Source organism: Brassica napus, chromosome C8 (genome assembly GCF_020379485.1).
Source record: "Brassica napus cultivar Da-Ae chromosome C8, Da-Ae, whole genome shotgun sequence".
Taxonomy (NCBI): Eukaryota; Viridiplantae; Streptophyta; class Magnoliopsida; order Brassicales; family Brassicaceae; genus Brassica; species Brassica napus.
This window is the reverse complement of record NC_063451.1, coordinates 49,070,357-49,094,410: the sequence shown is the minus strand read 5'-3', so window position 1 is coordinate 49,094,410 and position 24,054 is coordinate 49,070,357. Positions and strand designations below refer to the sequence as shown.

Sequence of the window (24,054 nt, the reverse complement as noted above, 5' to 3'; positions counted from 1 at the left end):
GGGGGGGGGGGGGGGGGGGGGGGACCATTGGAGGCTTTTTTCTTGTTAGATTCATTGGCTTATGCATAAAGATTGTGGAAAGTGACCAAAATCTATACAAATATTTGTGTGTGTATATATATTTTAAGTATGTAACAAGAGGGCAAAACCAATTTGATTAGTGTAGATTGATCACCAGTCAATCATGTGCACAGTCATACTTAGCCATGGTCATTGAGTTCTTGTTCTTGATTCTGTTCTAGAAATTTATTATTCATTCGGATATTTAAAGGCTATTATCCAAGATAAATTTGGATCTTATTCAATTACAGTTTTTAGTTAATTTGGGTGTCAAAATTACATATCAATTTTTAAAATTTTGGATGATTCAAATAATTATAAATATTTCAGATAAAAAATTCTGATGATTAGTTTTGGATATTTCAGTTTATAATTAATATTTAAATTATTTAATTATTTTAAAACTAAATAGTTAATATATGTAAGTGTATAAATTATATCATAGAAATTTTAGTCTTTATTCGATTCTTGTTCGGTTTCATTTCTTGATTCTATTGATATATAACTAAACCAAATCTCTTTGTTTTTCGGTTCGATTGTTCATTCCTAGGTTCATAAATATCTGTTCATGCCTAGCCATACTTAAGTTAAGGTTTCTTCCTTTTGATAGCGAAAGCATGACATCCACAAATCATCCAACTTCAATTATTTTGAAAATGGGAAGATATTTGTGAAACTGTGACATGATTTGTATCATCGAATTATTGTTTTTTGTCGTAGCAGATCATCGAATTTGGATTAGTCGCATCCTATTATTATTATTATTATTTTTCTATGATTTTTGTTACTTTTAATTATGTTATACGGAAAAGAGAAAAACAAGTTGGGCGAGTGGTCGAGGAAGTGGCCCCAAAGAAGTTGATGTTTATCCAATCCAACGACAATGCACGTTGCCACCAACGACTAACCACACTCACGCAGTGTAATTATACGACCATAAAGATCTAGCTGGAGACTCTCATCAGTGTTTTCACTCGTGAATTTCAATCGCTTATTTTGTACTGTTTACTTAAAGATCTTAATGGAACTGCACGTGACAAAAAGTTTAGTTTAATCATAGGTTTATCTTTTATAATTCGGATTGTTAGTGGGTTATTCATCAATTCGTTTTGGTCTGAGTCGTCTGACAATGGTTGGTACGTACGCACTTCGAAATTTTAATAGGGATCTGATTAAGAAGATGGTAGTTTGGAGGAGGACGAGCAACATCAACATTTGGCTATAATGTTGAGAAAAAATAGTCGAAAGGAAACTTCAAGAGTTAAAGACATGAGACAGACAAAACCTTAAAACAATAAAACATAATACTTCAAAATTTGGTTTAGTTACGCAAAATAGCATTAGAATCCAAAAGCGACTGCTTTGTGTCGATCTTCCTCAGATTCAAGTCTAAGTAGATGAACTGCTGTTCTCTGACTTCGAGCTACCACTGTCGCTAGATATGCTAGGAGACCTATCCGCTTCTCCTGGTTTATATTCGAAGAACAGCTCCTCACCTTCTCTGATAGCTTTACCAGCAAATAATCCAATCCTCTGATCTCCTTTAACAATCATCAACTGCAAAAACAATAAATTGTAAGCTAATTAAATGATGATCATTTAATTAGTTTGAGTTTCTTGGAATGTTTTGAAGATATATAATTAATTGTACATTAGAACTAAGCAGAAACGACTAAGTTGATACAAGCATGATTTCTAGTCAATTAATGAAAACTAACAGAAGTAACCTTTTCTAAATCAATCAATATTGTCCTAGGGATAATATATTTCCGAGTAAAAACTACTATAACTTGGTACCTTGGCGCAGCAGTTAGGATTTGATGAGTGATTGAGAAATCTAAACTTGTTTCCTTGACGGCGAGAATCAATGACGAACTGTAATATATTATTTCAACTTATGAGAACAAATTTGTAATAAACATGTAGTTATGAACGTAGAAGAGAAGGCAGGAGATCAAAATTACCTTATCATTCAAGTTAAAGAGGTAGGAATAACCAAGCTTGTGATCTGCTCTCTCACGTTCCTCTGCTTCATCGACGGAGACCAATTCTCCAGTATATTCTCCGAGAAACTCATTTTGTTTAAGAGAGTGCTGATAGATCAACTCAGTTTATATCATTAATGGTCTAAAGTTTGAAAAAAAAATTAAAACAAAAGAGAAAGGAGAACATGTTCACATATATAGGGGGATGGTTCTAACCAAGCTGGTTTGAATCTAAACACAACTCTAGTATTCTCCAAGATACATATGTTATATGATATTATTATGTTTTCTTACCCGTGTAAATGCACCCCATCCATGAACATTAGACATTCCAAGGAGAATCTAGTTAATAATAGAAAGAAAAATAGATGATTTAATTATTTGGTATATTCGAAATAAAAATTCGATGCTGATTTGACGTCGATGGCAACCTTTTTATGTTTCTTAAGGAGGAATTGCATGTTCTTGCATTCGCTTGTCTTGGATGTCTCACCAAGAGAGCCATGGCCATCTCCACAACTATATTTAAAACAAAGTTTTCTTAGATTTTTTTATTTTATTTTGAAATTTAATCACCGATTTTTATATTAAAATGAAAATGTTACCTAAGCGAACAACTCCGACATTGATCTGGATTGCATTCGCGAAAATTGGAAAAGCAAGGACATTTTCGGTTTATACATTGACCCTTTGTACAGTTACATCCTCCAAAGCGATTGTTGCATGTCTTTGGACACCTGAATCAAAAATATAAACTTTGTTTTTTGGTGCTGACCTCCATTGCGAATATGAAAGAACTTGATGAGTTTACGATATTAAGACTTCAAGAATGTTTTCGATTGCGAATGTGAAGAGTTAATGGTACATACCCGCAATATATCTCACAGCAATTTCCATTACGGAAACAAGGGCATTGATCTCCACATACCGGCTCGCAAGTGCATGGTGTGTACTGCTTATATGACTTCTCTATTTCGTTCATTGTATTTTTTATAGCAGCCGGATAACAAATATGCTTTTGATGTTTGACTTTTTTCCGGACCAACCTAGGTTTTTTTCGCGATGTCTCTTTATTAACCTGCAATAAATTAAAATCATATCTATATGAAACTCAAAAAGTTAAAAAAAAAAAAACATAAATGTCACGACGATTGAATATTTTAATTTTACCTGATTGTCTGTTTCTGAAGTTTCTTCATGTTCTAGTAACATTTTACATTGATCTTGCTCATGCATGTAATTGTAAACCTCTAAACACGTCTTAAGTCCGGGAAGTACGTTTCTTGTAATAAGACAACTGCGGCCAGTGCATGGACAAGGAACCCAATCACGTTGTAAGTATATATATTGCGAAAGTAACACCAGTAAGATACTTCAATTAGCTAGTTACGTGATAAACCGGATGTATGTGTGACCAAATGTTTTAGTTTTGATAAAGATTATTTCAATGATAATCGCGATAGCATTTAGGGAGAATTCTCAATTAGATTATTCGTATATTAATAGCATTTCTTTGTTTAACAATTTTATACCTGTTTCTACCAAAGAGTTTAGCTCCTTTGAGGTAAAGATCCATCTCTACAGACGTCCACTCATTGTATGCTTGAGACATCTCTGTAATTTCATTTATTTCTTGATTAGTATCAGTTAATACACAGTGTCCAGTTGATCAAAAAAAAATATACACAGTATCCAGTTTCTGTGTTTGTACCTGAGACCACATTCTTCCCTTTCTTGTTTGATACATAGTTATCATTATCCACCATATGATCAGCTTCTGTGACACCCTTTAGCTAAACCAGTAATAAACAAAATTAAGAAATGAACAAATATTGTGTGGGAGAGAGAGAGAGTGAGAAAGTACCTTAAGGTAGCAATGGTTACTGCACTGTTTTCTAACATCCTCCTTCTCAAACAAATTAGATTGGTTTTCTTTCTGACAAGCCAAAGTCATCTAATTAAGTTGATCTCTTAAGCTTCTGAGGCTTAAGCAATAAAAATAATAATTAGATAAATTAACTAAAGCTTACAGTATAAATCTCAGGCTGATATTCTTCATGCACACGACAATCGAATCTCTGTAAAATAACAATATTATGCTTTTTTTTTGAGGGGGGGGAAGGGGTGACAAAAAATAAAAGTTTCAAGAATTCACCAAGCAACGACGGCAAAAACGCCTTTCAGTAGTCTCCGGAGAAGAAGTAAATATGCGTACATCAGAAACTTCACCAGTATCTCCTTCATTGATCTTAAGCTTCTTGAGATCATTGTATCTCTCCTACAAACAAGAAAATAATATATTCATCGATCATTAAGCACAAACAAAATTATTGATGAAGGTTCGATTTCACTATTACCAAGATATCTGAAACATCTAATTCAAAGAACTTGGAGAGAGCACTTTGCACCACCAGGTCATCTAAATTATGTTTTTGCCCAACCTCCCTACAAAATTATAGTTAACGAACTATTGTTAAAGAATAGTAGAGGCCTCAATTCATATGTTCATATATACAAAATTTATAATCGGAAGTTGTATCAAGGGGAGGACACAGGTGTGTATGGGTACGGGGTCCTGTGCCCCTACTCTTTTTTTTCGTAAATAATTTAAGTCTATTTTGTTAAATATTTTTAGTTTAGAGAAGATTATGAAAAGGTGCCCCAATCTTATTTTCTTTTTGATATCGGGTGCCCCCGACTACAAATGTGTCTAGATCCGCCACTTATAATATGAATTCCTTTCTTGCATGCACATATAAATGATCGCTTAGTAATCAGTAACATATGCAAATTAAGCACAAACTAACCATATAAACCAATCTGCATCTTTGGAGAATTCCAGTTTTTCTTTCTCGGTTTCTTCTTCATCTTCTTCGTCGTCGCTGCTCAATTCCTCTGCCTGGCCATTGACATAAATTATTTGTTTCTTACCGATCACAGAATCACTTTCAGCCATTAGCTTATTACTGCAATGTTAACAAAAAATATAAATATATATATATATATTTACGTGTGGTATATATTGTATATGATTGATTACTGAAACTAACATGAAGTACAAAAACATACCTATCCGTGAAGACCCAGGTAATGGCTCGAGGTAGCTGTTTAACAATTGGAAGCTTGATAACTTGTTTCTTGGGAATTGGAGATGTAAATTCTTCCGGAGGATTATATTTGAAAACATGAAGAGGTTTTTTTATTCTCAAAGAAAGCATATTGTTGTCCCCTCCATCATTATTTACTCCAGCACCCCGGGTTGAGGCAAGAGAATGATGATATGCAACATGAGTAACCACATTTGGTCTATCCGCAAATGATTTCTGTCAATTCAATAATTCACTTTTTGGGGTAGAAATTTTTGTCAGATTATCATCTATTGGCAATACCTAGCGTATAACCATAACCTTTATAAGCCTTTGTTTAGTTCTCTCATCGGCTCATCGCTCATCGCTCTTCAACATAATTAAGATACCTAGAAAAAATCGTAGAAGCAACGAAAGTGTTATTACCTGAATGTGCAGAAACCTTTCTCTTTCAATTTGTTCCTTGATTTGATTCAGTTCCGGAGGCAAATTCTCACCTTCATGACTTTCCTGAACAAAACCGCGAAAAAGCATTAACACAAAGACCAAGTAAAATCCACAACATTCTTTTGGTGCTGGCTTCTCAGAAATTTAGTGAATCATGAGACGAACAACATGAAATCTATCAGAAAAAAAAATTAACATAAAATCTTATTTAGATGGACTTATCAAATGATCTTCGATTCCTCGTCAAAAAAGTTAGATAATGAAAAGAAAGAACATGTAACTAGTAAATTTACCCTCTCCATTAGTATCCCCTCGCCTCTTGTTTTCAATTGTTTTTGTTATATGTTGTTGGAAGGTATCACATCTCATTTAAATAGTAAGAACTAAGAAGAGTCAAAAAGAAAAAATTAACAGGAATATTATATGGATATATGAAAGTCAATGAATAAAAAGGAAGGAAATATTAAAATATTAAGAAATTTTTATTTAGACATATAATACTTAATATATGTATGGTTGTTGAATTGACTCTCAAATTAATGGGGTCTTATCATTTCAAGTTTAAAAACATTGTACGTGATATTGTGATAGGATCAAACGCTTGACAGCGTAAATTATTATTAGCCTGTCAAACATTATATTTTACTGAGTATTGGTTTCGCCTTTTGTATCATTTAGAGTCCATATCTCTTGAACCAATAAAAAAAGAAAAGAAATTGTGAATATATCGTTGTTTATGTAAATATTGTTTTCATGCATGAATCTACGTACTGATTCATTATGTATTTGTATTTTATGAAAATGCATGCACGAAACGCAATTTTTCTCACTCCATTACGTTTCCCGATTAAACAACTTATATATACAACAATATTGCAGGCTATTGATCCGTAGTTAGTAGTTACCCATTAATCAGCAACGAGGTATATTCTCGTTAATATCATAACACTCACTAATTTCAATATGTTTTCAAATGAATGTAAAATTTATAATAAACTGTTTATTTCAAGTGTTTAAAGAACTAAGGAATAAAGAATCACCCTTCCACTTTTCTATTACATCATTGTACTATATTAACCGGAATATAAGAATTAATGTCCTCAAAAATTTAATGTTGGTATAGACATGATTCTGCTTCTTACCGTTTTGCCCTTGATAATATACCCGATAATATCCGGATCCGACAAACACCAAACCAAACCCGATCTAATATTTATAATACCCAAATGATACCAATTTTCCTATATCCAAAATATCTGAAATCCGAATCTGATTCGGTATCCGAATGTCCATGCCTAGAGTTAACTAAGGGTTCAAGAAAAAAAAAGATTTAACCAAATCATTACAAAAATCGTATATGCTGGCTTCAAGAAAGTAATTCTCTGTAACCATTATTTTCAGTCTGGTCCTAATTCAGGGCCTGACTGGTGTAACCGCAATGATTGCGGTTGCGGTTGCGATTGCAGAAATTTGCGGATACGGGTGGTTTCGGTTTTAAGTGATTTTAAGATATTTGTACGATTGGTACTGCAGTTAGAAATTGGTGCGTTTGCGTGATATTTATGACTGGTTAACCACTAAATACAACAGCGTTAAATAATAAATTAATAATATTTACATTTATATAATTATAAAAATATTAACATCATAATATTATAATAAATATTTAAAAACTATAGAAAAATATTTTTGTTTTAAAAATTTATAATATAAATTAAAATATAATAGATATATTTTAGTATTTCTATTATTTCAATTTAAAATTTTTATTTTTATTTTTGTATTTATATTGTTTTTAGAAAAAAAAGATTATTCTTCTGCAGCCGCCCGCAACGGCAAACGCTAGCTGAAACCAGCTTTTGAATTTAAGAGGTTTAGAGCAGTTTGAAGCGGTTTGAGTGATTGTTGCAAAACGCCAGCAACCGCTACCAACTGCAAAAGCTGCGTTTGCAGGTGAGAGTGAGAAATCCAGTCATCCCTTTGGTAATTAGCTTTACGGATTACTTTTGGTGTTTTCCCCATGAATTACGTTGAAATAAATATTTGATAGAATCCTTTAAGGCCTGATAAAAAAACATTTTTTAGGGTAATGCTACCATGTTTTAGGATTGCTAATGTCAGCAATTTTGCTAGAAAAAACAAAAGTTAAATCCAAGGGTTGAAAGTACTTTCTTATAATCCAATGGATGGTCAAAAAGAAAAATCTAAAACCCTGTCTATGGTTTCAGACTTCCAGGTAGGGTTTGCGTCAGCATTTTTTTTTATTATATGACAAAAAGTGAAGAAATCCCAACCGGTTAAAGTAAATAGAGTTCAATACAACGGACGGCCTAGATCGATCATATAAAAAATTCATTTGGTTTTGTCACATGTTCTTTATACAATCAATTTCACAAAATAAATATGACATGGCTACTAAGATTGATGACATGGCTTCCGGAAAAATATGACATGGATAATTTCACTTAATATTGATTTATATTTTTGGCAAATTTATTAAAATATGGTAATAATTCATATATTACATTTAATATTGATATTTCTTTTTTGGTAATTTTTTTTAAATATGGTAATAGCTCATACATCATCTATAAATAAATATATTCATATATAACATTTCAAATTTTGAAATATTATTATTTTGGTATAATTATACAATTTGTATTACTAAAGGTTTCAAAAAATTTTACAATTTTTAAAAAATTTAAATATATAATCGTAATATCATTAGTTTCGTATATATCCACAAATTTTATAAATATTGTTTAGGCTAATTTTTTGATAATTATACAATTTTATAACCCTAGCGTTTAATGTTTAGGTATGAATATATGTATATATACATATGCATATGAGTAATAAATATGTATATGCGTAAGTATATATGTATGTATATGCGTAAGTATATAGGGTTTAGGTTTTAACCCTAGGGTTTAGGATCTAGGTTTTAACCCTAGGGTTTAGGGTTTAGATTTAAGGGTTTAAGGTTTAATATATGTATACGTATATATGTATATATATGCGTAAGTATATAGGGTTTAGGGTATAACCCTAGGGTTAGGGTTTAGGGTTTAACCCTAGAGTTACGGTTTAGGGTTTAAACCTGGGGTTTAGGGTTATATAAATATTGGGTTAGGGTTTAAACTATGAATTATATAAATATATGCATATGAGTAATAAATATGTATGAATATGCATAAGTATATTGGGTTTAGGGTTTAGGGTTTAACCCTAGGGTTTAGAGTTTAGGTAAATTGGGTTTAACTCTAGGGTTAGGGTTTAGGGTTTAACCCCAGGGTCAGGGTTTAGGGTTTAACCCTAGGGTCAGGGTTTAGGGTTTAACCCTAGGGTTAGGGTTTAGAGTTTAACCCTAGGGTTAGGGTTTAGAGTTTAACGAGTGTAAATATCTTCCCCAAGCCGTTCCGGGATGATGTGTAAGGTAAACCAAGTGATGGCTATGGGGACAAGGAAAGAAACAAAATGTTCCTGCATGAAAATATTGAAGTTTGATGCAAACCCACAAATTTGGTATTTCAAAGTTATTGGTTCGTGTTCAAACGGGTATATGCTAACAACCTAATATGCACTCGTGGTGATCTATATGCATATGTCATGTTATGTTTGGTACAATGCCACTCGACAAAAAATTTAGTCTAAATAAGTATTGAAGATTATACTTGCATCTGTCTGATTCAAACAATTGTTAGAAAACAGTACTATGTATCTTTTAATGGTGGTCAGCTTTTAAATTTATTATAATTGTTTTTAATTGAGTAGTATCATATTTCTTATAATTTTCTAAGGAAACGCATACGTAGACAATTTGTATATATTGTTTTTTTTATAAAATCATGCTTTATATATGGTAATGTGTAATAAAAAGTGAGTATACTGTATATGCATCTTAATAAAGTAAACCGCATATCTTGCTTAGCTAAGACTATCTCTAACTCACCTTTATTTTCTATCTTTATAATTTCTTCTAAAACAAATAATCTACTTTATTTTCATCTTTATAATTTATTCTAAAACAAATAATCTATATTATAGAGATAGATTTGTTCCAATGTATACTTTCTCTATAATAAAATTCTTCTGTTTACAGAAGATAATATAGAGATGTGCTATTTTTACCTCTAAATGTAGAGATGTGTTATTTTTACCTCTAGAGGTTAAAGTAACATTCTTCTATACTTTCTTTTAGAATAGATAAACTCTATTACGTTAATATCTATTACGTTAATATCTATACCATAATTACTATAATTTTCAAAGATGCCATTTTTCTGATGAGACTCCTCCTTACAAGTTGGGAACTGTATGACTTTCCGCCAGCAAATTGCTCTGACCTTTCCTTTGAATCTATCTCTTTTATGTACAGTTTCCAACACTGCAGCTCAGATATGCTAATATATTATTTAGAATAGATTGTTAATTTACCAAAACCATAATATAGCAACTAGTTTATATATATTAAGGTCAACTCCGGATTTTAATGGGTTTGATTCAATAAATACGTACAGTCATAACTTGAAGTAGTATTGTAGTAATTTACTTTTCTATTAGTAATTTATGTGGGTTGTAGGTGGAGGATGGGATCTAGCTCACATTGCTCCTCTTGTAACTGTTGAGACACGATTAGAGCTTGCGGCCGTAGTGGTGGATACGGTTAATGATAGTGAGGATCGGTTAGCTTGGAGCCAGACTAAAGATGGACAGTTCACTGTGAAGTCTGCTTATGCTCTGATCACGCGAGATGATACTCCAAGACCAAATATGGAGTACCTCTTTCGACGCATGTGGCATGTCCTGGCTCCTGAGAGAGTGAGAATGTTTCTCTGGTTAGTTGGAAACCAAGCGATCATGACAAATGCTGAACGCTACAGACGGCATTTAAGTGGAATTGATGTGTGTCAAGTGTGCAAAGGAGGAATTGAGACGATCCTACATGTTCTTAGAGACTGTCCTGCGATGAGAGGAATATGGGATCGGTTTGTTCCAGCTGCGAAGAGGCAAACTTTCTTCTCTATGCCGTTATTTGAATGGCTCTACAAAAACTTGAGTGACAATGGAACAGGGAGCGAGATTCCGTGGCCTACGACTTTTGCGTTGGCGGTGTGGTGGGGTTGGAAGTGGAGATGTGGAAATATCTTTGGTAAGAATAGCCTCTGGAGAGATAGAGTTGGATTCTTAAGAAATTTGGCTAAGGAAGTAATGTCAGCAAATGAGGCTGCGAAAGGCAACTCGAATGTTGATCATAGAACTGAAATAATGGTGGGATGGGCACCCCCTCGGAGTGGGTGGATGAAGCTTAATACAGATGGGTCGTCTCATGGAAATCCAGGGGCTGCAACTGCGGGTGGGGTGTTGCGGAATAGTGAAGGGGAGTGGTGTGGTGGTTTTGTTCTAAATATAGGGAGATGTGGAGCTCTGTTGGCAGAACTTTGGGGAGTTTATTATGGGCTTGTAGCTGCTTGGGAGAAAGGGATTAGGAGGTTGGAGTTAGAAGTTGATTCTCAGGTGGTGGTAGAGTTTCTTAAGACAGGAATTGGAGACACTCACTCTCTGTCTTTCCTGGTACGAATGTGCCATGGCTTACTGAAAAAGGACTGGTTGGTCCATATTGTTCACGTGTATAGGGAAGCAAACCGCTTAGCTGATGGTTTAGCTAACCTAGCATTTTCTCTTCCGTTTGGCTTTCATAGATTAGATGAGACACCGATAGAGGTGGTTGTTTTATTGCAGGAGGATGTTGTTGGACCCCATCGGCCACGACTAACTCACTTGTAATCTGAAGTTTGTTTTTGAATAAAGTTTGGGAATTTCTCCCAGTTTCCTACCAAAAAAAAAAATAAACATTAACTAAGTAGTAACTTTACACGTATTACAGAGGTATCAGCGTGGAAATATCGACGTGTGTGGATGAATGCATGAGGAGGAATCATATAAACAAGTTATGATTATATAATCAATGCATTAAACAAATTTTAAAAGAAAAGTAACTGAGAAAAAACTTTTTTTTTTAGAGAGAAAAAACTTTGTAAACCCACAATGTTCATTTCTGACAAATAAAAACATTACAACGTTCGCTTTTATGATAATTAGTTGTTTTGGATATATAGTTTTCTCTAGACATGTAATAAGAATTTTTTTTTATAACATATAATATAGCTAAGAGCATTTCACTATAGTGTTACGTCTTTCGTCTCTAATCCCCTAAACTATATTTGCGAAATGATTTATACACTTGTCGTCACTACAATCATTCTCGCTGAAAAAAATGACATGACATTTAAAATAGATGACATGGTTTTAGAAAATAGTGACATGCCATCATATTAATTGTGAGATGTAAAATTTTCTTATAAACATTTAAACTTTTTTGCAGGGATTTTAAATATGGTAATAAAAATAACTCATATATCATCATTAATATCAATTTTCCATATAAATATTTATTTATGGTAAACTATTAAATATATTAATAATTCATATATCACAATTAAAATAATAATATATATATGTATATATGTATCTCACATTAATAAAAATAAACTAAATAAAGTAACACTAATCCAAAAAAAAATTGATAGTTAAATATTTAAACATTATTTAAATTTATCCGTTCATCTTCATCATTTAAATTAACAAAAAGATTTTTCAGTTTAACTAAAAACAAACAAAGTCTCAAATTTATTAGAATTTATATTTATATGTATATATTTAAAATTAGATGGGAAGATATATATATATATATATATATATATATATATATTTAAAATAAATAATCATTAAACACAATAATATAATTAAAACTATTTTTATAAAATCTAATTTAAATAATTATACCAAATAAAAAAAATAAGATTACAAAAATACGTTTATGATTTTTTATAACTATTGAAGTTAAAATATAAATTAATAATATTGAAATATAAATCAAATTTTTTTTTTGAAATAAAAAATGTTATGTTAAAAATTACTATTTTTGCGCATGGCGCATGAAAACTCCTAGTCGTATATTAACTAGCTAAATATATTCGTTGGATTCATTTTTTCTGGCACAAGTTGGACTTATAAAGCCAATAACAAATGGGCTCAAACAAAAATTCAACGAGTTGTAGCGAGTGTACAATTGAATCAACTTAAATGTTATAACATAAACCTTTTCTCTTAAATAAAATATTAATATTAAGTTTGATTAAGACATTAAACTGACACCAAAAAGACCAACTACCAAGTTTGATTAAAAGAAAACAACTTAAATAATCTTAAACTAGTGTTTGCCCGTGCTTGCGAACGGATGTTATTTTATTTTCTTAAAATCAAATCAAGATCCATTATGGTTTTTAGTTGTGTTAGCATATTGTTCTTAGATATTTAATCAAACAAATTGATATTGATTATTTTTTAAAACTGGCCAACCAATTAGACCAATTCAATCGTAACTCCTTTACTTAGCTGAATCCGCGTTGTTACTAAAACGGATTTGTGTTGACCCAATAAAATTACCAAAACTGCTAGAACTGTTACAATAGATGTCCTGATTTTGTTGAAAACCCCGATTTACAAATTCAATTATATTTGAACGATTGTTCTTCTAGTGGTTGTACGTCAAATATTGTTTCTTTACTTTCAATGCATATTTGATTTAGCTGAGTTTATTATAAGAATATATATAATTATAGATAAAACGGCGAAGAAAAACTTGTTATGTATAAAAATAAAATGTTAGAAAAATTACATGATGTAAGATAAAAATGAGAAGAAGAGAAAACATGAATCGGTAGATAGATGGTCCTTACGGAAAGAAAATATAAAATTAATATTATTTTATTTTTAATATTCTAATACTATAAATTGTAGAAATGGTAAATAGATCTATAAATGTATATATACATATATCAAGTTATTATTATAAAAACCTAGTTTTTTGACGAAAAATTAAAACCTAGTCGAACTTGAAATATTGACGTTTTAATAAAATTATTATTAGAATATTCCAATGAAATTGATATTAATGAAACAAATCTTACTTAATTTAATATAAAATAATGTTTTAGGAAAATTATTATTTGGATATTTCTATGAAAATGATACTAATGAAACAATGCTTATTTAGTTTAATAGAAAATAACAAATTTATTTGGAAGATAATTACATAGAAATAACAAACATCGTACTAGTATCAGCCAAAAATTGCTGAGTATCTTACACAAACTAAACAATTTAAAATTGTTTAACACATATTAAATAAATTTGGATAAAAGTTGCATTAAACTTTAAAATAAAAAATAAAAATAAAAATTGCAGAATATACTAACATATATATATTATAGTAACACTATATTCACATGGATAGTTAATAGTTAATACTTAATAGTCAATTTAGGAAATGTATTAATAAAATTTAAAAAATTGCACGTTTGATAAAGATTTAGGAAATTCATTAGTTAATAGTCAATTTAGGAAATTAATTAATAAAATAAGAAAAGACAAAGAATAATTAAATGTAAGTTTATTAATTATTCCAGTGGCATGAGGTTGTAATTATTGAGGAAAACTCAGAAGTATTTCAAATTTGTACTATTGTTTTAATAGTTTAGATAAAACTCAGCAACAATCGCAACACTTTGCGATACCAAGAGCAACCAAAAGCAGGACCATAAAAATTGAAACACTCACATGAGCTTCGTATCCTACGTAGAAGAAAGCCTCGCCGCAAGCTGCTCCTCCAAGAATGATCCCAATTACTTGAAACGTAGTCTTAATCTATGTGGACTTGAACAGCTTCGATCCCAAGATGCACGCAATGTAGCAGAACACGGTGGGTAGGAAAAAGGCCGGTAGCTGCAACTGGAACGATGAAAGGGTAGGAGGAAACACTCCGTTATCACCCATTTGATAAAGTCATTTCCCTTTCATCTCTCAATACATCAAGTAATCTTGGCTTGCTAGCAATCTTCAGGAAATCAATAAATAAATAAATAAATCCATCATTTAGTTTAGATTGATGATCTTGTGTTAGTAATTGGTTATTTTTTGTTGTTGCAGCATGTTCCTAATCAGAAAATAAATTAATACGTAAAATATATATTACAGCGACTGGACTTTAAATTAAGTTTTCCTAATTCTTTCTCTTAAATATAAAATAAATTTAATGACATGAAAATAACTTAAAAATAAAGCAAAAACAAAGGAAAAAATAGAAGAAAATAAAAATAAAAATAAAAATAAATAATAAATATATATATATATATATATATATATATATATATATATATATATATATAACTCAGTAGAGAAGCTAGTTATAAATCCTTGTGTTAAAAATGACAAAATCAGGATTAAGATTTGGAGTTGTTAACTTTCAGTTTGAAAATATAAAAGTCAAATAAAAATATTTGAGTTGGATTCTAATAAAACAGCTACCTTGTTTTTCATGTATGCATCAGCTGATCCCAAGCAAAGCTATTTTTCACGTATGCATCAGCTACTGATCTTCGTCGCCGGCGTTGGTGAGTGCTTGGACGCCGGAAAAATCCACTAAGAAGGTGACAAAGCTAGTGAAAATTAGCTGAAAGACGCTAGGAACATGACAAGGGTGTCTTCTTTGTCCTCGAAAATCAAGTTCAAACCTTATCTTTTGCTGTAGGAACCTCCATATCTCTCACAAATTTGTATTGCAATATTTACTGAGTATAACATATATATAGAAGGTGATTAGTGGCGAACGGTTGTAGGGCTGATTAATGTCCTCGGATAACTCACGAGTATAACACGTATTTATGTTTAAGCACACCGTTTAACAATTCTACAACAAACTTTTCATTTTTGAAAAAAAAATATTGTAGGACCAAATATCTAAAATTAACAAGAAAATTGGTTCAGTTTGAATATTTGAGTGGAGAATTAGTAGGCACTTAATAGATTTTGATGTTTGAGTTTTTTTTTTTTTTTTTGCTTTTTTTTTTTGGTTCAAACCAACTTTCATAAACTAAGCTTAGACTCCATCAAAAGAGTAATCGTTCAACAAATAATATAACAGAGCTAGACTAGCTAAAGAAACTGCTGCATCACATGCAAAGCAGGTAACATAAACATAGATATAAGCAAACATAACACACAAGCAACTTAAGAGTGAACCCCTAGTGCTAATCGGTGAGATGACGCCACGGGAATCAGAAGCCACACTCGGTGAGCTGCTACCCGAACATGCTGCCGCAACAAATGCATAGAAAGCAGCAAGAAGCTTGGCTACAAAGGTGATCATGCACCTTTTTGATGAGCCTTGGAATTGTGAGGAGATCCTCAACCATAAAAGGGTGTGGAGTTGCAAGAACCACCACGGACAGACAAACAAGTCTGAAAGTAAAGAGCCAAGGTTGGCTTTTTTGAATCAATCTCCTATCTTTCTGAGTAGTAGTATACCTGAAACGTCAGAGAACACTACCAACATACAAAAATATTGTATTGAGGGCAAAGAGAGATTCTGAACAACAACCTCATACTGAGGTAAAAGAACCTCATACTGAGGTAAGGTAAGGCAAACCAAGTGCCTAAACTCTTCATACTGAGTTAAACAATGACTAACAGGAAGCTTAAAATCCTCATACTGAGGTAATTGTTGTGACTGGTTCTTTAAACTGAGGGCAAGCAATCCGAATCTAAGGTAGGTTCCATCCCAATTAGAATCATTTAAACGGATCGCAAAAATCATACCTTTCGAAAATAAGCTCAAGAACATGGAGAAATCGTTTCCCCAGACAAAATCATAGATCCAAGATCTGCAACCGGCAGTAGGGAGAAGCAGATGCCTAACAAGATTCACTCTAAGAGGTACGAGCAACAAACAGACTGAGCAAGCTGTTATCGTACAATTAAACAGATGAGACCTTGCAACTGTTAGTGTGAAACAGAGACAAGGGAGAGACGACAGATCTGATTCACCGAACATGTCGGGAGGGTCAGGAGGATCAGGAGGGTCGGGGCAGGGATCCCACCAAGCAGGTCTAGAGGAAGAGCAGACGGCGGCGGTTCAGGAGGTGGAGGAAGGAGCAACAATGACTCTGAGACTGGAGAAGTCACCGTTAACCCCATGGAAGAAAGAAAGAGGAGGGAGAAAGAAGAGTTTCTCACCGGAAGGCGAGAGGCCAGACCGGCGGCGGCAAATGAATGTTCAAAACCCTAATCGCCTTGGAGTCTCATGGAGAGAGAACCGACAAAGGATACATTTTTTTTTTTGCTATTTTCAAATATTTACACTTGATTAGTTTGAATGTTTTTAGATATTTTTTTATGTTAAATCTAAATATAACTAATATATTAAGTTATATAATTATAATTCAAATACTTTTGGATACCTGAAATATTTGGTTTGGATCGGGTTCGGTTCTGGTTCTTTAGGTATAAAAATTTTGGATACATTCGGATATTTGACAAGTTTCAGTTCATGGTTGATATCACCTTTTAGAATCCGGTTCGGTTCGATTTTTCGGACCCGCATATTTTCCCCAGCCTTATCTTCGCCATACCAATCACGACACAGATGTAATACATCCACCAGTTCACAAAATCAGAACCTCCAAACGAAGAAGAAGGTTACGTTTAAACTCTCCAACCACCACCAAATTTTCTAACTTTTCTCTTACCTTCCACCACCATATTAGACCAAAAGTCACCACCACGACCGCTCTCTCAAACCATCTCTCCTTCTCGACGTAAAACGCCTTTGAAATTAGGGGAGGGTAGGATAAAAAACAAAGTGGAAGCTGTGTTTTGCGATTCTCGCTGTAGTCTTTTGCGTCATATTGGTGACACTGTTTCTTTACTACTGCGAGAAGTTGGATTTAGTGGATTCAGTATACTTATCTGTAATCTCTGTTGCGACTATTGGATATGGAGGCAAAGCGCTTGAGACGCTTGTTGGGAGGGTTTTTGCTGTGGGTTGGATTCTTGTATCAAGTGTTGCAGTGTCGAGTTTCTCTTACTACTTTGCAGAGATGAGAATATGTGGTTCAGTTATGCAGTTGCATGCGAACATGAGGTATAATGCATTTCAGTTATAAAATCATAAAATATTTTAGCTTTTAAATTATGTGTTTTAGAAAGATATACAAGAAGATATACAAGCAATAATGTCATTCTTTGTTGATTTAAATATGTATACAAATCCTTGTATTTTTGTTGCATGGAATCAAATTGATTTAAATATTATACTAAGTTTGATTAAGACCAACTACATGATTACTATACACTACTAAGTTTGAATAACTTTTCTCCCAACATACATGTGACGTACATGAAGATAAGATGAAGAAAACTACTACGAGGTGTAGTTGTAATGCTGAAAGTGTAAGAACACTTTGTTCTTCTGTAGAAAACATTTCATATGAACAAATAGAAAACACTACGTGATTATCCACTTGATATAGTCATTTGACTCGTAGGTGAATTTCAACTCTATCTTCCACAACAAATGAGCCCAAAAATAAATAACAAAAAAATATTTGCATTAGCATTTATAAGCACACTAATAATCTTACAACTATGAAGAAAATGCTAGATAAATACGAATATCATAAGGTTGGGTATATGCAATTGGCTTCTTCTGATATTCGTTGTGATGAACATATCAAATCTTATCAAAGTTAGAATCAGACGTGATAGAGTACTAAGATTCTCTCATCTCTGAATTCATAATAGATTGTGTGGTTGTGAAGGTGTTACTTTTTCCAGTACTTTAGAAACATAGAAAAAAAAGGCAAAACAGAGAAACGTTTCAATGTCTGTAACAGTAACTCACATGAACACGATCAATCATGTGTCAAAAACTTGTAAAATTCCCAAACTCCAGTTACCTATTTGCTTCAATCGCAGATTAGCTTTCTCTTCTCCTCGTAAACTCTATCCGTATCCTCAGTTGCATCCCAAAACCCTAAATGGCTCGTCAAGATTCAATACTCGCAAACGTACCTCTGTTTCCATGGAGTGGCAAGACTGCATGTAACTCTCTCTCTCTCTCTCTCTCTTTTCTCTGCTTCAGTTCCACGTTCCTCCTGATCATTTCGATCCTTTAACGGATCATCTCCATAAAACTCACAATAGTGCTTTGTTTGCTTTGGAGATTTAGAGTGAAGATGAAAGTAGATGTTCCAGCGTCAGTAGCGTATAACTTCTATTTGTACTTGGATCCTGAATCTTTCCCTAAATTGATGCCTTTCATTTCATCTGTAGAGGTACTTTTTATGTCCCATCAACTCGCAGTTTCAACTTTCAGAGCTTTAATGCTTTAGAGATTTTACTTTGTGGTTAGGTGTTAAAGGACAAGCCTGATATATCACGTTGGTCACTTAACTACTCTGCTTTTGGCCAAGACATCAAGTATTCTTGGCTTGCTCGCAATCTTCAGGCAAATCAATAAATAATAAATCCATCACTCAGTTTATATTGATGATGCTTTTGGGTTTCTTGTAAGTAATTGTTTTTGTTTTTTTGTTGTTGCAGCCTGTTCCTAATCAGAAAATCCATTGGAGATCTGTTGAAGGTCTTCCTAATAAGTAATATCAAGTTTCTTCTCTTCTCTCTTTATACATGAGACTCTGAGACTAACATTTTGAATTTAACCAATGCAGAGGCAGCGTTAGGTTCTTCCCTAAAGGTCCTTCATCTTGCATTGTACAAGTAAACCACACTCCATTTCGGCTTTTACAACATCTCTAGATATCTACTTCTTGAATAGTTATCTCATGCGTATCCTTTGTTTTTTTTTTTTTTTGCATGTTGGTCATCTTCTTAGCTGACCGTATCATATGAAGTCTCTGCGCTTTTAACCCCTGTTGCATCTGTGAGTAACCGACTGTTTTCACCTTCAAATCTCTATGTGAGCAGACTGTTTTTCTTATTCATCTTTTTGCCTCAATGTCAGGGGCTCCGGCCTTATTTTGAAAGCTTGCTTAGAGGTGGACTTGAAAGATTTGCAACCTTGGCTAAAACCACTTAAGAAGGTCAGCTTTATATTTTAAAATATTATTAAAATTTTTTTATACTAATTAACAATCTTTCTTCTCTCATAACAGAATATCCAAGAAAACAAACAAAACAAGAAACTTAGTCACACAAACAGAGTTTTTCTTTTCTTTTTAATTTTAGCTTATTTGTCTAAACACGCCAACACACTTTGCGTGGAGTGTAATAACATTTAAACTAAGAGACAGCGAGATTGGTCTTGAAAAGTCTCTTCATAAAATGTATGAGTACCCATTTGATTAAGGTTCCAAATCTCTTTCTCTCTTAAGATCAACAAAGATGTCATCAATAGCTTCTGGTACAGTTCCAACCACCAAATCCGTTGCATGTTTCAGAAAGTCTGCAAGTTCTTCATCTTTGCTTCATCGATCTTCTTCTTCTCGGTTCATGCCAACTTCCTTATCACCTATTTATGCAAAACTCATAAACTCTAACAATAGTTCCTCAGTTTCTTCATCATCTTCCTCCTCACCTCCTGAACCCTTAAGACCCGTTATGCGCAGCAGAGAAGCTGATCGACTTGAAGAAGAAAGACTCCGCCAAGTACACTGGCAAGACGTCGCGTAAGTTTATTAAGGGAGCAAAAACTTGATACTTAGTGTCTAGAGAGATTCGGTTGTAAAAATTATTTGGTCTGGATGAAACAGGGTAAAGATGGTAGTGGACGCACCAGCTTCCGTGGCTTACAAGTTATACGCAGATCGTGACTTATTCCCTAAGTGGATGCCATTTTTGTCATCAGTTGAGGTAAACCTTACTCTGAAACGGAGTCTATAAGCTTTAATTCTTGCTCACCTGACTTAAATATTTTATTTGCGTCTCTTAGGCAGTGGAGGGTAGTCCTGATTTATCCCGGTATTTGGTAAAATTCAATTCTTTTGGACAAAATGTTGAATATCATTTTCTCGCCAAAAATTTGCAGGTATTAAATTAATATCCACCAATCCGATTATATTCTTTTTGTTCATTAGAAATTCGAACTAAATATTATTTATTCTTGCAATCTTCTCTCTACAGCCAATTCCAGACAGAAAGCTGCACTGGAGATCTATAGAAGGCTTTGCAAATAGGTGAACTCAAATTTGGTTTATACAAAAATAACCATCTTTTCAATTTTTCTTATTGATTTTGAAAAAAATGTATGTTCTGTATTTATAAAACAGAGGCAGTGTTCGATTTTTCCCTAGAGGCCCTTCCTTGTGCTTAGTAGAGGTTAGTAGTATCTCGTCACCATTTTTCTCACTTTCAATACATATGTGATCAATTTTAGTTTCATTTATTCATTACTTTTCTTTGTCAGATTAATTTTTCATTCGAAGTTCCACATGCTTTAGCTCCAGTTGCATTTGTAAGGCTATTTCTCCATATAGTGGATGATTATAGTTTTTTCGTAAATAATTTACGTGTGTATTTCTTGTTAACATTTTGTCTCATTATCTTTTTTTTTATGTTTCAAAAATTACAGTTAATGAAACCGTTTATGGAGAAGCTTATTCGTGGAGGATTGGAACGTTTTGCTGCCTTCGTGAAGACCTCTTAAGGCAGAAATGAAGAATACTTCATTTGCCTTCGTCCAAATAAATTATTCTTCATGCAGTTATTTTTTCTTGTTTCGTAAGATGTCCAAACATGGAATGTTGTTACTTGTTAATTTACTGATGAAAAGTAAATATTCTAAAGTAATTAAGACATGTTTCTTTCAAGATTATACGCTTGCTGTGTGACAAAGCTATTTATTATTTAAAGCAATTATTCGCTGCATTATAATTGACTACTAGATTAAGATCCGCGCCTTACGCGGGATAAACATTATATATATAAATTATTTTATGTATTATATGTTCTTACATATTATGAAATAATAAATATATATTGAATAATTAAAAGTGAGCAACTATTACATATATAATTAAATTGGTGCGAACGTATAAATCAATTTTATTAATCCAAACAATTTTTAAAAAAAAATTTGATAGGATATGTAATTAAATTTAAATGATATTAACATACATAGTATATTTTTAATATTAATGTCTATTAAATGATGATTTCTACTCATATATTTTTTTGATCATGTGTATCTTTAACAGCAAAAACATTAAATTATTGATAACAAAATTTTCATTGTACGGTTAATAATTTTAGTAATTTATAATTTAAAAAAATTAATCAATGTTAGTTCAAAAATTTTATTAAAAAAATTTATTCAAAGTAAATTTTTAAATTAAAATGTTTATTTATTCAATATGGTTTATAGTTTAATTTAGAATGATATATATACATATATATATTTAAATCTTAATGATTAATTAAATTATACTTTTATTTATATAATTTTGTAATCATTTGTATTTTGTCATAACAAAAATTTTAAACCATGGATCGCAAAATTTGAATGTGAGACTTTTAACAGTTTTAGTAATTTATAGTCGTTTTTTAAAATTTAAAATATGACATATACAGAAAAATCTATATTTTTATAATATGGTTATTGTGAACTTTTTAAATTATTTAAATAGTTTAAAATTAAACAAATTTGATAGAAGATACATTTTTTTTATCAGATCTTTATTATTCAAAATCATTAATTGTCATATATACTTTAGCCACATTAGGCAATTCCGTAATCTTTATTTAAGGAAATAATAAATGACATTAATAATAAATTTATGGTTAGTTTAATAAAAAGCTTATTATATAATTAGATGGACTAACATATTTCTCTAATAATTCTAAGAATCATCCTAGTGATGACACGTGTATACAAAAAGAAGTTGTAATGTTTCACAAATAATATATAGGGGATTTGGTTTCGTAATTTTAGAAAATAATAATGGTGATGTTCAATAGATGTAATAAGTCTTTTTTAAAACACAGTTTGTTCTCAAGTAATATGTTTTTCTTTTTAGAACAAGTAATATGTTTTTTTTTGAACTGAACAAGTAATATGTTTCTTAGTTTTTTTTTTTAGTGTTAGTTGCGGTAAATAAGATAGCCATGTGTATGCATTGTTATCAACTTTTTATCATGTTCCCATATCATTCCCAATAGAATGCCGCTCAAATTTAACCACACCTTTGTTATCTTTTTGCTAAAGACCGTCCTAAACAACAACAACAAAAAACTGAATAGTTCTTGATAGAAGAAGAAGAGTCTCAACTCTCGGAGCATCTGAGAAGTGGAAGAAACAGTACTTGGGTGGGGTAAACTCATGCGGACAAGTCTCCTTTAATTAGGCCTGGGAAGAGAAATTCTTGGGTTCACCCCCTAGGTGAACCTCTAGATTCACCAACCAATAGTATTTGAGTATTTGATATTTGATATCTTTTAAAAAAAGGAAACAAAATTGAATTTCCAAATAATATTATATTTTTGAAATAAAATAATAAAAATACATAAAAATAGTTACAAAAAATAAATAAATAAATATTGATAAACTTTTAGCAAAATACTAAATCCTATACCCTAAATCATAAACTCCAAACTCTAAATTATAAACCTTAAATCTTGGATAAACCGTAACCATTAGAAAATTTTAAATCCTAAATCATACATTAAAAACTAAATCTTAATAACACTAAACCCTAAACCCTAATCACTAAACCCTAAACCCTTGGATAAACCCTGAACCCTTGGATAAATCATAAACTCTAAATCAAAAATATTTAAAATTAAACCCTAGAGTTTATGATTTATCCAAGGGTTCAGAGTTTACCCAAGGGTTTAGGGTTTACCCAAGAGTTTATGGTTTACCCAAGGGTTTAGGGTTTAGTGATTAGGATTTAGGGTTTAGTGTTAGTAAAATTTAGTTTTTAATGTATGATTTAGGGTTTAAGATTTTCCAACGGTTTAGAGTTTATCCAAAGTTTAAGGTTTAACGTTTAGGGTTTAGGGTTTAGGATTTACGGTATAGGGTTTAGTATTTTGCTGAAAATTTAACAATATTAATTTATTTATTTTTGTAACTATTTTTATGTATTTTTATTATTTTATTTTAAAAATATAATCTAATTTGGATATTCAATTTTATTTCCTTTTTTAAAAGATATCAAATATCAAATACTCAAATACTATTGGTTGGTGAATCTAGAGGTTCACCCTAGGGGGTGAACCCAAGAATTTCTCGCCTGGGAATATGAGTTTTTACCCGCAAGGTCCGGCCCGTTTGACCCGCCGTGGAGCGGATGCAGGTCGAACAATTTAGAAAAATCTATTCGTGGGTGCGGGTGCGGGTTATGAGCATTTTATGCGGGGCGGGTGCGGATAGGTAGATTTTGAAACGCGGGTACCCGTCAACCCGCATTTTTAAATTTTTTTTTTAAAATATATATATTTTTTTTGTAAAAATGTACTTTTTTTGTAAAAATACATATTTTTAAAGAAAATATGGGAATTTTAAAAAATAATAATAAAAATATTTTAAAATATTTAAAATTTTAATTATAAAT

The 24,054-nt window shown here is 31.9% G+C and overlaps 3 protein-coding genes and 1 pseudogene across 4 annotated transcripts; 2 read left to right on the top strand and 2 right to left on the bottom strand.

Annotated features, from left to right (window-relative positions):
- Window positions 1–6: 6 nt before the first annotated feature.
- On the bottom strand, window positions 7–7,199 carry LOC106414118 (histone-lysine N-methyltransferase MEDEA). The gene is made up of 17 exons (XM_013854826.3): window positions 5,558–7,199; window positions 5,115–5,368; window positions 4,853–5,011; window positions 4,403–4,490; window positions 4,201–4,323; window positions 4,076–4,123; window positions 3,910–3,981; window positions 3,757–3,838; window positions 3,578–3,659; window positions 3,216–3,342; window positions 2,915–3,123; window positions 2,651–2,782; window positions 2,477–2,564; window positions 2,340–2,387; window positions 2,025–2,153; window positions 1,858–1,935; window positions 7–1,617 (listed from the first exon to the last, which is right to left on the bottom strand). The coding sequence occupies exons 1-17, from the start codon at window positions 5,663–5,665 to the stop codon at window positions 1,450–1,452; spliced, it is 1,995 nt and encodes a 664-aa protein (XP_013710280.2). The 5' UTR covers window positions 5,666–7,199; the 3' UTR covers window positions 7–1,449.
- Window positions 7,200–15,517: 8,318 nt separating this feature from the next.
- LOC111204192 lies at window positions 15,518–16,863 on the bottom strand (annotated as a pseudogene).
- A 1,427-nt stretch (window positions 16,864–18,290) lies between these two features.
- On the top strand, window positions 18,291–19,884 carry LOC106377339. Its single transcript, XM_013817558.3, has 8 exons — window positions 18,291–18,583; window positions 18,711–18,816; window positions 18,894–18,989; window positions 19,085–19,137; window positions 19,213–19,261; window positions 19,377–19,424; window positions 19,506–19,584; window positions 19,657–19,884. The coding sequence occupies exons 1-7, from the start codon at window positions 18,363–18,365 to the stop codon at window positions 19,578–19,580; spliced, it is 648 nt and encodes a 215-aa protein (XP_013673012.2). The 5' UTR covers window positions 18,291–18,362; the 3' UTR covers window positions 19,581–19,584; window positions 19,657–19,884.
- Window positions 19,670–21,321, top strand: LOC106377338. Of its 2 annotated transcripts, XM_048765858.1 has the most exons (7): window positions 19,673–20,169; window positions 20,254–20,353; window positions 20,433–20,528; window positions 20,624–20,676; window positions 20,770–20,818; window positions 20,907–20,954; window positions 21,072–21,321. In XM_048765858.1, exons 1-7 carry the CDS (start codon window positions 19,886–19,888, stop codon window positions 21,144–21,146), a joined length of 705 nt encoding a protein of 234 aa, XP_048621815.1. In that variant the 5' UTR covers window positions 19,673–19,885; the 3' UTR covers window positions 21,147–21,321. The 2 variants fall into 2 exon arrangements, with proteins under 2 accessions (XP_048621816.1, XP_048621815.1); XM_048765859.1 differs by lacking the exon at window positions 20,907–20,954 and having other exon boundaries at window positions 19,670–20,169.
- Window positions 21,322–24,054: the final 2,733 nt, after the last annotated feature.